General features: G+C 35.5%; 2 protein-coding genes across 2 annotated transcripts; one reads left to right on the top strand and one right to left on the bottom strand.

Moving 5' to 3' along the window:
• The first annotated feature begins 928 nt into the window (after positions 1 to 928).
• On the top strand, positions 929 to 5,759 carry LOC111777119 (T-complex protein 1 subunit gamma). The gene is made up of 13 exons (XM_023656572.2): positions 929 to 1,085; positions 1,270 to 1,331; positions 1,416 to 1,488; positions 1,689 to 1,756; positions 1,902 to 1,971; positions 2,232 to 2,300; positions 2,386 to 2,457; positions 2,627 to 2,700; positions 3,438 to 4,100; positions 4,183 to 4,308; positions 4,607 to 4,711; positions 4,812 to 4,886; positions 5,322 to 5,759. Exons 1-13 carry the CDS (start codon positions 1,061 to 1,063, stop codon positions 5,505 to 5,507), a joined length of 1,668 nt encoding a protein of 555 aa, XP_023512340.1. The 5' UTR covers positions 929 to 1,060; the 3' UTR covers positions 5,508 to 5,759.
• A 1,268-nt stretch (positions 5,760 to 7,027) lies between these two features.
• On the bottom strand, positions 7,028 to 10,403 carry LOC111777155 (eukaryotic translation initiation factor 6-2). The gene is made up of 8 exons (XM_023656619.2): positions 10,126 to 10,403; positions 9,592 to 9,670; positions 9,361 to 9,457; positions 9,196 to 9,281; positions 9,009 to 9,053; positions 8,059 to 8,189; positions 7,564 to 7,674; positions 7,028 to 7,445 (listed from the first exon to the last, which is right to left on the bottom strand). Exons 2-8 carry the CDS (start codon positions 9,599 to 9,601, stop codon positions 7,188 to 7,190), a joined length of 738 nt encoding a protein of 245 aa, XP_023512387.1. The 5' UTR covers positions 9,602 to 9,670; positions 10,126 to 10,403; the 3' UTR covers positions 7,028 to 7,187.
• Positions 10,404 to 12,675: the final 2,272 nt, after the last annotated feature.

Below are 12,675 nucleotides of genomic sequence, written 5' to 3' on the forward strand. Positions count from 1 at the left end.
GGAGAGAGAGAGATTTTAGAAAGAGAGATTTTGGAAAGAGACGTTATATAAGCAAGCAAGAGAAAGATAACAACGGCTTAGCATATATAACCTTGGGTAGGGAGAAGTTGACAATTAGTCATATCCCCCTATAATACATTCTGAGCCATTTTAGGTCTGACAGGCTTAGACATGATATTTTTGAGGCGTCATACGCCTTAGAATTACAAAAGGAAAAACACTAGAATGAAAAGACATGACAAGGGTTTGGCTTGTCATGGGCATGCGGCTATGGGCAACACGCCCTGGACAAGCATGACCGTGACAGCTGGCACTCGTTCCTTTCTCCAGTTGATGTGGGACCGCCACCAAATCTACCCCCTTTGGGGCCAACGTGTTTACTAGCACACAGCCTCGTGTCTACCCCCTTCGAAAAACAGCGAGAAGGTTGACACATCGTCCAGTGTCTGCCTCTGATACCATATGTAACAACACCGAAGTGAGGTGGATTGTAATGTTCCACATTGGTTAAGGAGGAGAACAAAACACTCTTTATAAGAGTGTGAAAACCTTCCGTAGCAGATGCATTTTAAATCCTTGAGAAGAGGCCCAAAGAGAACAATATCTACTAGCGATGGGTCGGGGTTTTTACAAAAACTTTTTAAAGTTTAAGAATACAACCGTCAAATGACTTCAAATTTTCTTACTTAACAAAAAAAATACATATTTTACTATTTTACCCTTATAATTTTGAAAATTTTACAAAGACAACATGAATTTAAAAATAATTGCAATATTTTGTTCCAATATTTATTTATTTATTTATTTGAAGAAAAAACACATTAATATTTGTTTGTTTTTTTTTTTTTTTTTTTGTAATAAAAATGGTTTTATTATTTATAAAAAAAAAAAAAAAAAAAAAAAAAAAAAAAAAAAAAGAAAAAAAAAAAGAGGGAAAATTGAATGGAGTTTTTATTGCTCTCAGGCGGAACTTAACAAAACCTTTCTTCTCCTCTCCAACTCTTTCTAGGGTTTTGCCGTGGGTTTTTCGCCGTCGGTATCTCCATCGAAGCCGGTCACCATGCACGCTCCAGTTCTCGTTCTCAGTTAATCCCTTTCCCGCATTTCTCTTTTCATTTCCTTGCATGATCTCGTCTTCTGTTTATTAGATCTCAGATCAAATGAGGATTTTACCTGATGTTTTCAATGTTCTCCCAACATTTCGTCTCTTCGATCCATCTGTTTTCTATTTTTCTGTCTAACTGTTTTGTATGTTCGTCAATTGAGCAGAAGATTCTTTAAAACGCGAGTCTGGAACCAAGGTTCACCATGCTAATATCCAGGCTTCCAAGGTTTGTGTTATTTGCTTCTTACGCTTTACTTTTCTCTCAAATTCTTACCACTTCATAGCATTTCCATTTCCACTTGTCCTGCAGGCTGTTGCTGATATTATTCGTACCACGTTGGGGCCGAGATCTATGTTGAAGATGTTACTTGACGCTAGTGGAGGTGTTTCTATTCTTTCCCTTTCTTTCGAGAAATCAGAACTTCATAGTCATATGAAAAAATGAAACTATTTTGATATTGCCGTCACAAGTTTATAATATTCTGTCACTTTTTAACTGTTTCAAGTAGCGTCAACACGGTTTTGTTCATTTTGTTTTCTGTACTTCGAGTCAGTTTCTGACTACTCTCTCGGGATTCAACAGGGATCGTTGTCACCAATGATGGAAATGCTATTCTCCGGGAATTGGATATTGCACATCCAGCGGCAAAAGCATGTTTTCTATCAATGTTCTTTTTCTCTATTTCTTACTATTTTCCTTTTGTATTCTTCTTTGAACCTGTTATTTCCCTCCTTTTTCACTTTGCTGTTTAATGCATTATCGATATGGCATGATATGACTTTTTGCTGCTGGCAGTCGATGATTGAACTTAGCCGGACACAAGATGAGGAAGTAGGAGATGGAACTACATCAGTTATTGTGCTTGGTATGTGTTGGACCAGTGTATAATGCTTTATTTTTGTAACAGAGCATCAACAATTAACCGTTGCCCTGAATTGGTTTCAAATTTGTTTTCTTGTATGAGGGATTATTTTGGAATGTCGGGTGGGAAGCTTTTCTTTATCATTTTTCTTTTTAAATTTTTTAGAACTTTACATTAGTGATCAAGTTGGTCCATTGAGTTGATTCTCTCTTTCTCACTTTCGTTCTTTTCTAAATTTTAATTCTTAATTCTCAACATTGAAGCTGGTGAGATGCTCCATGTTGCTGAGGCCTTCATTGAGAAAAATTATCACCCAACAGTCATTTGCCGAGGTACTTTACTTTTTCCAGCCAGCAGTTTCATCTTGGATATTGTTCATAATGTGATCCTTACGAACTTAAATGTGCTTTGTTATAGCCTACAATAAAGCTCTCGAAGATGCACTTGCTGTGCTTGATAAAATAGCAATGGACATCGATGTGAAGGATCGTAAGTTGAACTTAGACATCAGATGCCGTAGTTACTCAATATCAAAACCAGATAAAAGATTGTTGCTTCAATATATTTCCTCTAGAACAATTACTGTTTTTTCTTCGTCAAAGCTAATGTAATATTAATTGGAAAAATCTCTACCGTACTAATGAGTATCATGTGGCAGGCACTGCTATGTTGGGGCTGGTCAAAAGCTGCATAGGCACCAAGTTCACAAGTCAATTTGGAGATTTGATAGCTGTAAGAATCTTAACTCATCTACCTTCTTGACATTGTTTTGCAATTACATTTGTTTATATATTTTCTACCTTATATGTGACTCATGATTAGAAATCTGGATAATGCTTATAGGCCTTCGTGGATTAGTTGCAGTAGAAAACTTAAAATATTGATTGTTTGGTTGTTCCCTGTTCTTCTCATTCCATAAGGATACTAGATCTTTAGATTCAATGTTAAGATTTTTAGAAGGTAGTTTCAGAAGATGACTTGAATCACTGATTGTTTGGTCGTTCCTTGATGTACTTATTCTATAAGGATGCCCGATCTTTAGATTCAATGTTAAAAAATTTGTTGGGGGGATTTGTCTAGACCTGTTGCTTGATTTATTTTCATTTCGTGTTATATATATAGGCTAAAGGAAGTTAGAATCTTATTTGTAGATAGTGTAAGTTTTCTAGTGCATTTTAAACTTAGTTATTTCAAGGGTTTCCTTTTTAATGGTATTGAAGATTAAAGAACGTTTAGGCTGTTACTCATAGATAGTGTATAGGCTACAGGCAGTTAGAATCTTATTTATAGATAGTGTAAGTTTTCTAAGGCATTTCACATTTTATTATTTGAAGGGTTTATTTTTAGTAGTATTGAAGATTAAAGAATTTTTAAGCTGGTTGAGTTCATTCACCCACATAAGCTTACACTTATAACTAGTGGAATGCTGAGGTGTTGTATATTCAGCTATGTCATTGTTCAACTTCCAGGATTTAGCAATTGATGCCACTGCAATTGTCGGTGTTGATCTTGGCCAAGGCTTACGTGAAGTAGACATCAAGAAGTACATAAAGGTTGAGAAAGTTCCAGGTGGTCAGTTAGAAGATTCAAGGGTTCTTAAAGGAGTGATGTTTAACAAGGATGTCATTGCCCCCGGAAAAATGAGAAGAAAGATTGTCAATCCACGTATTATTCTTCTCGACTGCCCCCTAGAGTACAAAAAAGGTGAAAACCAGACAAATGCTGAGTTGGTCAAAGAAGAAGATTGGGGAGTTCTTCTGAAAATGGAAGAAGAATACATTGAGAATATCTGTGCACAAATAATCAAATTCAAACCTGACCTGGTTATCACCGAGAAGGGCCTCAGTGATTTGGCTTGTCATTACCTGAGCAAAGCTGGTATCAGTGCAATTAGAAGGTTGAGGAAGACTGACAATAACAGAATAGCCAAGGCATGTGGTGCTGTAATTGTGAATAGACCTGATGAGTTGCAGGAATCAGATGTTGGCACTGGTGCTGGATTATTTGAAGTTAAGAAGATAGGGGATGAATTTTTTGCATTTATAGTGGATTGCAAGGACCCAAAAGCTTGTACTGTGCTCCTAAGAGGTGCTAGTAAAGATCTTTTGAATGAAGTGGAAAGAAATTTGCAGGTAACTTAATGATATGATGTTGGGGAGGATCTTTTTCATGTTTTTCCCCATACTGAGCATGTCTGTTATTTTTTCGATTCAGGATGCCATGTCTGTAGCAAGGAACATAATAAAAAATCCAAAACTTGTTCCTGGAGGTGGTGCTACTGAGTTGACTGTATCTGCTACGCTGAAGCAAAAGAGTTCTTCGGTTGAAGGCATAGAAAAGGTAATCGTAAATTCTTCTGTCTTTTCATTTATTTTTTTTGAAATGTGGAATACTCATAATGTTCATTCTTGGTACCCTTATAATAGAAAACTGTCATTGATTGTTCGCTGTGGATTAATTTGGACCCACCCTCATACCAAGTGGGTTCATACTTCTGCCAAATTTAAGGAGTCGTTGTTCTTCACATGATTTATGGCATGCCCACCACAAGATTTTCTTGGTTAACTGCGATCTTGTTTGCTGCTGCCTTACGTTTTGCGGCTAAATTGAAAATTTTCCAATTATGTGATTGAAACAGTGGCCTTATGAAGCTGCTGCCATAGCTTTTGAAGCCATTCCCCGAACTTTGGCTCAGAATTGTGGGGTGAATGTAATAAGAACCATGACGGCATTGCAGGGAAAGGTATTGAAACTTTGAGTAAGATGCGATATGTTAGAAGCCTGGAGGCTTCATTTCTGAGAAGAATTGTGTTGATTTTTCCTATTTCCTGCCATTTTTATAGCACGCCAATGGTGAAAACGCATGGACAGGCATAGATGGAAACACCGGTGAAATCACCGACATGAAAGAGCGCAAGGTATGATTTTTTTTCCCCTGGCCTATAATTCTCCCTTTACCTAGAGTATAGCTTTTGTAATGTTATATAATCAAACCTCTCGATCGTCCTTTGTCCAAAAATTGGAACCAATTCACGAGGTTTGAAAATTGTAAATATAGTTAGTTGTCATTTCAACTTCTTTGGATGGAAATATATGCCTCTTTTTTTAGAGGTCGATGACCCGAACACTGCAACTAATGATATTTAGTAGTGTGACCAATGTTTTCTTGTGCTGTTGAGTTTGAGAAGTGTAAAAATATCTTGCTCGAGTTTAATAATAAATCCAGAAGATAAGTAATTCTAAAATAGTTCGATTTTTCTCATATATCTGTGCTGTTCTGATGATTACAGTTTTTGAATTGTTCTTCACTAGGACTGAGCTAACTTTACACTTAATCATGTTGCTTTATTCAGATTTGGGATGTGTATAATGTAAAGTCGCAAACTTTTAAGACGGCTATAGAAGCTTCCTGCATGCTGCTGAGAATTGACGACATTGTTAGCGGTATTAAGAAGAAACAGGCTCCGGGCGCAGGTCCATCAAAGCCACAAATCGAGACGGAGGCCGATGCCGATAATGAGCAAATGATCCCAGAGTAGATTTTTGGTTCAAGTGCAGTTTAACTTGAAGAGTTGTGCCATGTATTTTGAGGTTAGTTTTCTTCGCTCTCAATTGTGTTATCGAGCTAGCTAGGGCGTTCGTGTGGATTCGATTCTTCAGAACTTAAAAGGGATTCCCATGTGTTTTCTTAGGATATGGGACTTCGAAATATGGTTAGCAGATGAACACAATTTTGTTACCACCGTTTTGTTTTCAGGTTAATGTTTGAGTGTAGTGATTTAAATTTTCAATTTATACATGTGCTGATGATTCCTGAGATATCCTAACTTTTATTAATCTACTAGTTAGAGTACTTGCATGCATGTAGTGAAAATCCATTCTCTATCTTACTTATAAGACGATGAGTCGAATTTGATCACGTTTATAAAGTGTCATATTGATTATATTTAGCCATAACTCGAGATTACCCGTGTGTCGAATTTGGCATCATATAGAGCAGCTTCCTTCTGTGTTTAATATTGTTTTTTCTTTCATAGAACATAGGCTAAAAGAAAACTATTGATTAAGGACCAAAATTTTCAAAACATGTATATTTATTTGAACCAATTATATATATGCCCATTTATTTATGCGTCTCATCTCATCTGAATTTCAAGTAATTGATTTTAAATATATAATTAGGCTAACCCAATTATTATCATTATTATTTTTAATTTTGTCAATCTTTTAGAAGTTTCATTTTTCATCCTTTTTGAAGTGCTGATTTTCTGTTCTATCCAGTTAAGTCAGATTTAATTGATAAAAGAATGAAGTAATTTTGAATTACATTTTATTAATTTAGTTTAAAATACTTTGTTTCATTTTCATGAAATAAAATACCATTATTTCATATGACTTAAAGTATTAAAATTAGATGTAATTAAAACATGTAATTTAGCATGAACACAATACTCTCTATAGGACGGGTTTAAAGTATTAAAATTAGATTATTCTATTTCATATACCTCACGAATGTGAGATGTGTAAATGATATTTTGATCTGTGATGATCTCTTGAATCAAAGAATTCACAAATATAATATCCAACTCAACTAATTAAGATGTTATACTAATCAACTTTTAATTTTAATTTTATTTAAAGGTACAATTGGAATTTATTTTTTCAACCTATTTGAGTAATTTCATTTAAATTTATAATTATTTTAAAATTAAAATTAATTAATGAACAATTTATTATACTTATAAATATATATAAGAATAAGATAAATATGTTAAAGGAATGTAATAGACTTGAACAGGAAAATTTCAGGAATATTTATTTATACTTCGTGTTTCCTTTGGTAAAACATTAATTTCGTGTTTCGTTCGACAAAATATTAATTTCTTGGCATTGAAAGAAATAAGGGTGATATAATTTTATCGTATTTCGTATTTTAATAAATCATTAACTTTTATGTTAAGCATAAAGTTAAACTCCTACTCAAAATCAAAATTCAAGAACCTATTAGAAATTTTTAAAATCAAAGAAACCGATTAAAACTTAACATTGAACAGATGTATAATAGCAAATATGGATCCCAATTTCAACCAAAACACTATTAAGGGCAGAGTCGAATTACACACTCACAAAGTTGTTAAATATAACAAAACAAAAGGAAAAAGGCAGCAGTAATAACAATTGCTTGCTTGCAAGAATCAGGTGTAGCATTACATGACACTTCACACGTAACTGTCTATTAGCGACTTCCTCATTTCATCAACAATGGAGCTTGGTTGAGCCTCCCTCAATTTGAAAACGCTCTCGATCACCGATAACTCAGTGGCAGTCGTGTCTGAACCACAAAATGCAGTCCAGTCATTTGCTATCAATCCAGCAGCAATCACTTCACTTCCACGATTCACTGTTCCAGCAACTAAAGGGACCTGAAGAAGGGTTGATAGCTCATCCAAATCTTCAATGGACGTATGTGGATGAACCTGTTGAATATTTGCACAAGTCCCAACTTTCAGAGAATTTTTATGTACATGAAGTTGAAGGAAGGTTCAATATGGAGACTACACTTGGTTAAAAAGGAGCAAGGAAGGTGAACATTACCAAGCCACCCCTATTCGTGAAGCTACAGTAGCTTCCCACGAGAACGTTGCCCGCTACCGTCTGCCTAAAGACCTCTACTCCAAGAACATCAGCAATGAGCTCTTCAGTTTCCTGATCAATGAGAGAATAACATATTTCTTTTAGTAGACAAAGAGGAATGGATGAGAGAAATAAAGCAGTCTTGCGTTCCATAAGTACATTTGCAAAAAGTTAATTTTATTTAGAACACTCCAATCCAATCAACGAGTCCATATTCTGCACCATGTCCTGTAAGACTAATTTTGAGACTCCGTTCAAAAAAGATTACGAACACTGCTCAAAGAAGACATTGCTTCCTTGGCGGGTACGAGTTATTTCCTAGAACATTTTCTAGGAACTGGATTTGAAATTTCCAGATTGAAATGGGAGAACAAGATTGCAAGCTAAACAATCCGATGGTGATGTAGAAAGTGCCACTAGAAGCACAACATGAAGCAGGAAGGACAAGTAAAATACCCGGTCGAGATCAGTATGTGTGAGAGCAACATGATCATTACAAGAAATTGTATTCCCCAGAGCAGACAGTCTCTCTTGTATACGTTGGACAACAACTTGGTCAGGTAGGCTGTTTCTCAAGTGCTGAAGTTCTTCAAAAACGCAAAGAATTGGAACATAGTGTCAGTTAAGTAATTTGGCAATACACATCATTACATATTAACATAAATTAAAGAACATCAAGAAGAGTTTCGTGCAAGGATCAAACTTAATTTCATGATGCGTCCTCACTTGAAACTTGTATAGACACAAATTTAATAATGCTAGTGCCGACAGTTACAGGCATCACGTGCAAGACAATGAATTCATTATATGCATAATGGTGTAGTCTCTGAATTCATAAACTTATAGATGACTATTCGAATCCTTACTGCAAACAAAATTATTATTATTTTTATATAGAAAACAGTAACATTTTATTGACGAGATGAATTATAAAAAGGGGAATATCTTATCCAATGAATTGCAAAAAGAACAAAACAAAACAAAAGAAAAAATCTCTGATTTGGTAGGTAACAACTAAAATTACATAGAATACTCATACGCTTCATCGACAGCACAAAATAGAACTTCCAACTCGACATACGGAATTTAATAATTCGAACTCACAAAGCAATCATAAATGACAATAACCTGAGTCTCTTGTTGATCAAGGTGGTAACCATTTACAATTTTATCATGTAAATGGCAAGAGTTGGATATCATTAGTATAAAAAATAGAACAAACGACCATTTGAACAGAATTTTAACAGGAAGGCATATTGTTTTTAATTACATTAGCTTCAATTCAAAACTCTCTCACTTGATAAAGAGAGATACAAATATATTCAAAGAGATGTAGTACTGCAGGCATGCACCCCAACTATGAAACTAAAGATGTAATGTAACAAGAAGATAGAAAAGAAGCTTGCCTTGATCAGTAGTGGTGTGTGGTACAAGAAGCCCATTTTTGTTTCCTGCAGTAAGAAATATGAAAAAGAAATACAATGTTATGGAAACATGAACATAAGTTGTTTGGGCGTCACATCATTAATGGGTATTCATCATACTTTGAAGGTGCAGAAAATAATCAAACAAAAGAATAAAAGTTTTACAAACCAGCACATAGACGACCAATAATGCGCGTGCCATCGATGGATGTTTTAACGACCGGAATGACACCGCCTAATTCAGATTCAAAGGCACTAAAACATGGAAAATATTCATGAGAAATTGCTTCCAGTTCAAAACAAGGTCAGGAAACAGGAAAGGGAAATAAAGAACCTGTAGAAGTTCTCAGAGCCACCAATTGCAACCAAGCAATAAGCATTTGTGAGCTTGGAGAAAACCCCAATTTCACATGAGTTCTCAAACATAAGCCCTAAAGAATCGAAGCATGTGAGAAATATTGTAGTTGACACAAACCCAAAGAAAATCCTTAAGAAACATATATAACAAAAGTAAAATGAAGGAACACAAAAAATGGAGGGAAAGGCTTGGTGAGATGAGACTTACTGGTCGCCATGGTAGCACAAGATAACCTTCAATTAACAACTACCTTCCTCGACGATAAATTCAAAATCCCTTGCAACCCCTGCAGAGTAAAAGAAAGTTATATGTGCCTCCCTGAATTTTTTATGAGAAAAGAAAAACAAGAAATTACGAATCAGTTTGCAGTTCGAAATCTTGTGTTCTTTGTATGCCAATTGATTATGCTGTTCTTTTTTAAGAAAAGATTGATAACAACGCCAACAAGTTGTTCATTGCCAGCCTACAACCTCTGTTCATCTTTTAAAACAATTATTTCTTCTTTATTTATTGGATTCCGATAAGAATGATACATTTTTTGTTCTTATTTATCGACTCAATCTGTTCTTCATTTTTCTAATAAGAGATGGATACATTTCTAGTTTTATGTTTTCATTTACACAAGTTGAACAATTGTTGAAGAACTCAACAGTAAAAAGAACATACTCTTGAAGTTCCTCTCCATGAGTGAAAGAGAATAAACCAACATAACAAACGAACAAAACAAATAAAAAATTGGACCTAGGGGATCCGAAAATGAGCGGCAGCGGCAGCGGCAGCGGCAGGATCCTACGAATGGCGCGGATTAGGGGCTGAACCACCCTGTTTCTGAGAAAATAAACTAGAGAGAAGTAACTCCGATTGCTGGGAGAGGCTAGAGAATGGGAGAGGGATTGCAGCGTGCGGCGGCAGCCGCTGAGACGGCGTCCGGGGTGGGGTGGGGTGGGGGTGCAGCGACTGGTAATGGGAGGGAGGGAGGGCTCTGAACGTGAAATAGGGTTTAGAGAAAAAGGAAGCTTTGAATGATATGATTGCTACGTACGTAAGATGGGAAAAATGAGATATTTAATTTCAATTAATAATAATAATAATAATATATTTAACTCAATTTTAAATGAAAATGGGTACCGGTGAATCGTATACGGATGCCTTGTCTTTACCCGAAATATAAGAGTAACACAGGACTTGAGTATTTTAAAAAATACTTAGTAAGTGACCCCACTATTCACGTTAGGGAAGGAAATATACAATGTGAATGAGACCTATCGTTTAAAATCGTATTCTCCTAGGCAACTTTCTAATTCGGATAATTGGATGTGTATTTACTACTCTACACACGACCCACACGTGCGAGCACCCTCCAAGTGGTTTGCACAACTCCTGGGCATCCTGCTGGTCGGGCTAGCGTCTCTGGTGTTGTTGTCGGACACCCAGAAGGAATAACGACCGTAGTACCATGTTAAACATGATGATCATTTTTCTTTTCATAACGTACGTGTTTGTACTCATCATAATGGGAAGTATCTCGATGCAGATGAACATACATTTATGCATGAGGTCCCAACATTTTTCATGGTAAACAAATCATGCAAGATGACCTCATTTTTCAACTTCATTTCATTCATAGCATAATCTTTAAAACATATATCACGGATTTTACATCATAAATTTCCTTGTCTCAGACATTTCATCGCATGATACGACATTCATTCATATTTTAATGTTACTTGGCATACTTAGGCACACCATATCACAAACCATATCATATCATAATACATAACAAACGTATCAAACATATGACACGTACAGTGCCACTGGGCACGTGTCATTATACATAAGACGACTCTTCCAACCATACTAATAGTAGAGTCATTTATTTGGTTGGTCTACGCCGAAGCTACTATGACCCCGCTTTAAGGTTGTTCTCTCAAATTTAATTCTACCAAAAGAGTCCCACAATCATAAATTCGAATTCTAGCATGCGAATTGATTTAACTAATTTTGCATAAAATAATTTAAACTTAACTTTAAATAATTTAAATAGCTCTACTTAATTTTGTATAAAATAATTTAGACTTGACTTCAAATAATTTAAACTAGTTAAAAGGTAGTCATACTAACCTTAAACGCTTCTGAGAAGTTGAAACTAGTAAGAAAAGATTCGAGCATAGCAGACTCAAGTCAGGCCAAAATGTTAGCCTAAAGCCGTTAGAAAATATATTTTCCGACTGGATTCGAATCGTTCAAGTGGACTGAAAGAAAGTAAGAGACCTCCTTTTTGTAGTTGAACACAACTCCCACTTCCTCAACGTATCTAAGTGAACGAACTTCATCTTTTATTCGATGGGTGAGAGGGGTAGCTATCTTGAAGAAGTCCTTAACAAATCAATAGTAATAGCTTGCTAGGCCAAAGAAAGTCACCTACTCATGCCAAAACTCAAGCATGGAGACTTGGCATGCAATCCTTTTACTCTAATAGTAGTCGAACACTTTCTCAGACGCTCATCAAGTTCTTCGTCTATCTTAGAGTATACTAGGATATCGTTGATAAAAACTATTACAAATATATCTAAAAACTCCTTGAATACTCTATTCATCTGGATTATGAAGACGGTCAATGTGTTTGTTAACCCAAACAACATCATGTTGAACTTGTATTGTATGTACCTCATTCTAAATGTTGTCTTGGGAATGTTTTTCTCCTCTATCCTCAGCGGATGATTTCTTGATTATAGATGAATTTTAGAAGAATATTGTCGTTGCGTGTATGTTGAAGATTATTGAGAGTGAGTCCCACATTGGTTGATTTAATGGAAGATCGTAGGTTTATAAGTGAGGAATACTATCTCCATTGGTATGAGACGTTTTGGGGAAGGCACAAAGCAAAGCCATGAGAGCTTATGCTCAAAGTGGATAATATCATATGTAGAGATCCGTGATTCCTAACATGGTATTAGAGTCATGCCCTAAATTTAGCCATGTCAATAGAATTCTCAAATATCGAACAAAAGAATTGTGGGTCTCGAAGGTGTAGTCAAAAGTGACTAAAGTGTCGAACAAAAGGTATTGGGAGAGTTATAGTATACTTTGTTCGAGGGGAGGATTGTTGAGGATTATTGGGAGTGAGTCTCACATCGATTAATTTAGTAGAAGATCATGGGTTTATAAGTGAGGATTATGCTCAAAGTGGACAATATCATACCATTATGGAGATCCGTGATTCTTAGTGTAGTATTAAATAAGTAATCAATTTGTTGAAGTGGATACTTTATTTTTGTAGCTTCCTTATCC

The sequence above is a fragment of the Cucurbita pepo genome, chromosome 16, assembly GCF_057944985.1.
Source record: "Cucurbita pepo subsp. pepo isolate OVF chromosome 16, ASM5794498v1, whole genome shotgun sequence".
Lineage (NCBI taxonomy): Eukaryota > Viridiplantae > Streptophyta > Magnoliopsida > Cucurbitales > Cucurbitaceae > Cucurbita > Cucurbita pepo.

Bases quoted from the DNA above. Each gene is read 5' to 3' on its own strand.
- LOC111777119 (XM_023656572.2), top strand. From the start codon at position 1,061: ATGCACGCTCCAGTTCTCGTTCTCA. The intron at 2,301-2,385 runs GTACTTTACTTT...GCTTTGTTATAG, and splicing joins CCCAACAGTCATTTGCCGAG to CCTACAATAAAGCTCTCGAA. The intron at 4,309-4,606 runs GTAATCGTAAAT...TGATTGAAACAG, and splicing joins CGGTTGAAGGCATAGAAAAG to TGGCCTTATGAAGCTGCTGC.
- LOC111777155 (XM_023656619.2), bottom strand. The intron at 9,054-9,195 runs GTTTGTAAAACT...TTCTTACTGCAG, and splicing joins TATTGGTCGTCTATGTGCTG to GAAACAAAAATGGGCTTCTT. The intron at 7,446-7,563 runs GTAATGTTCACC...AATATTCAACAG, and splicing joins TCACGAATAGGGGTGGCTTG to GTTCATCCACATACGTCCAT.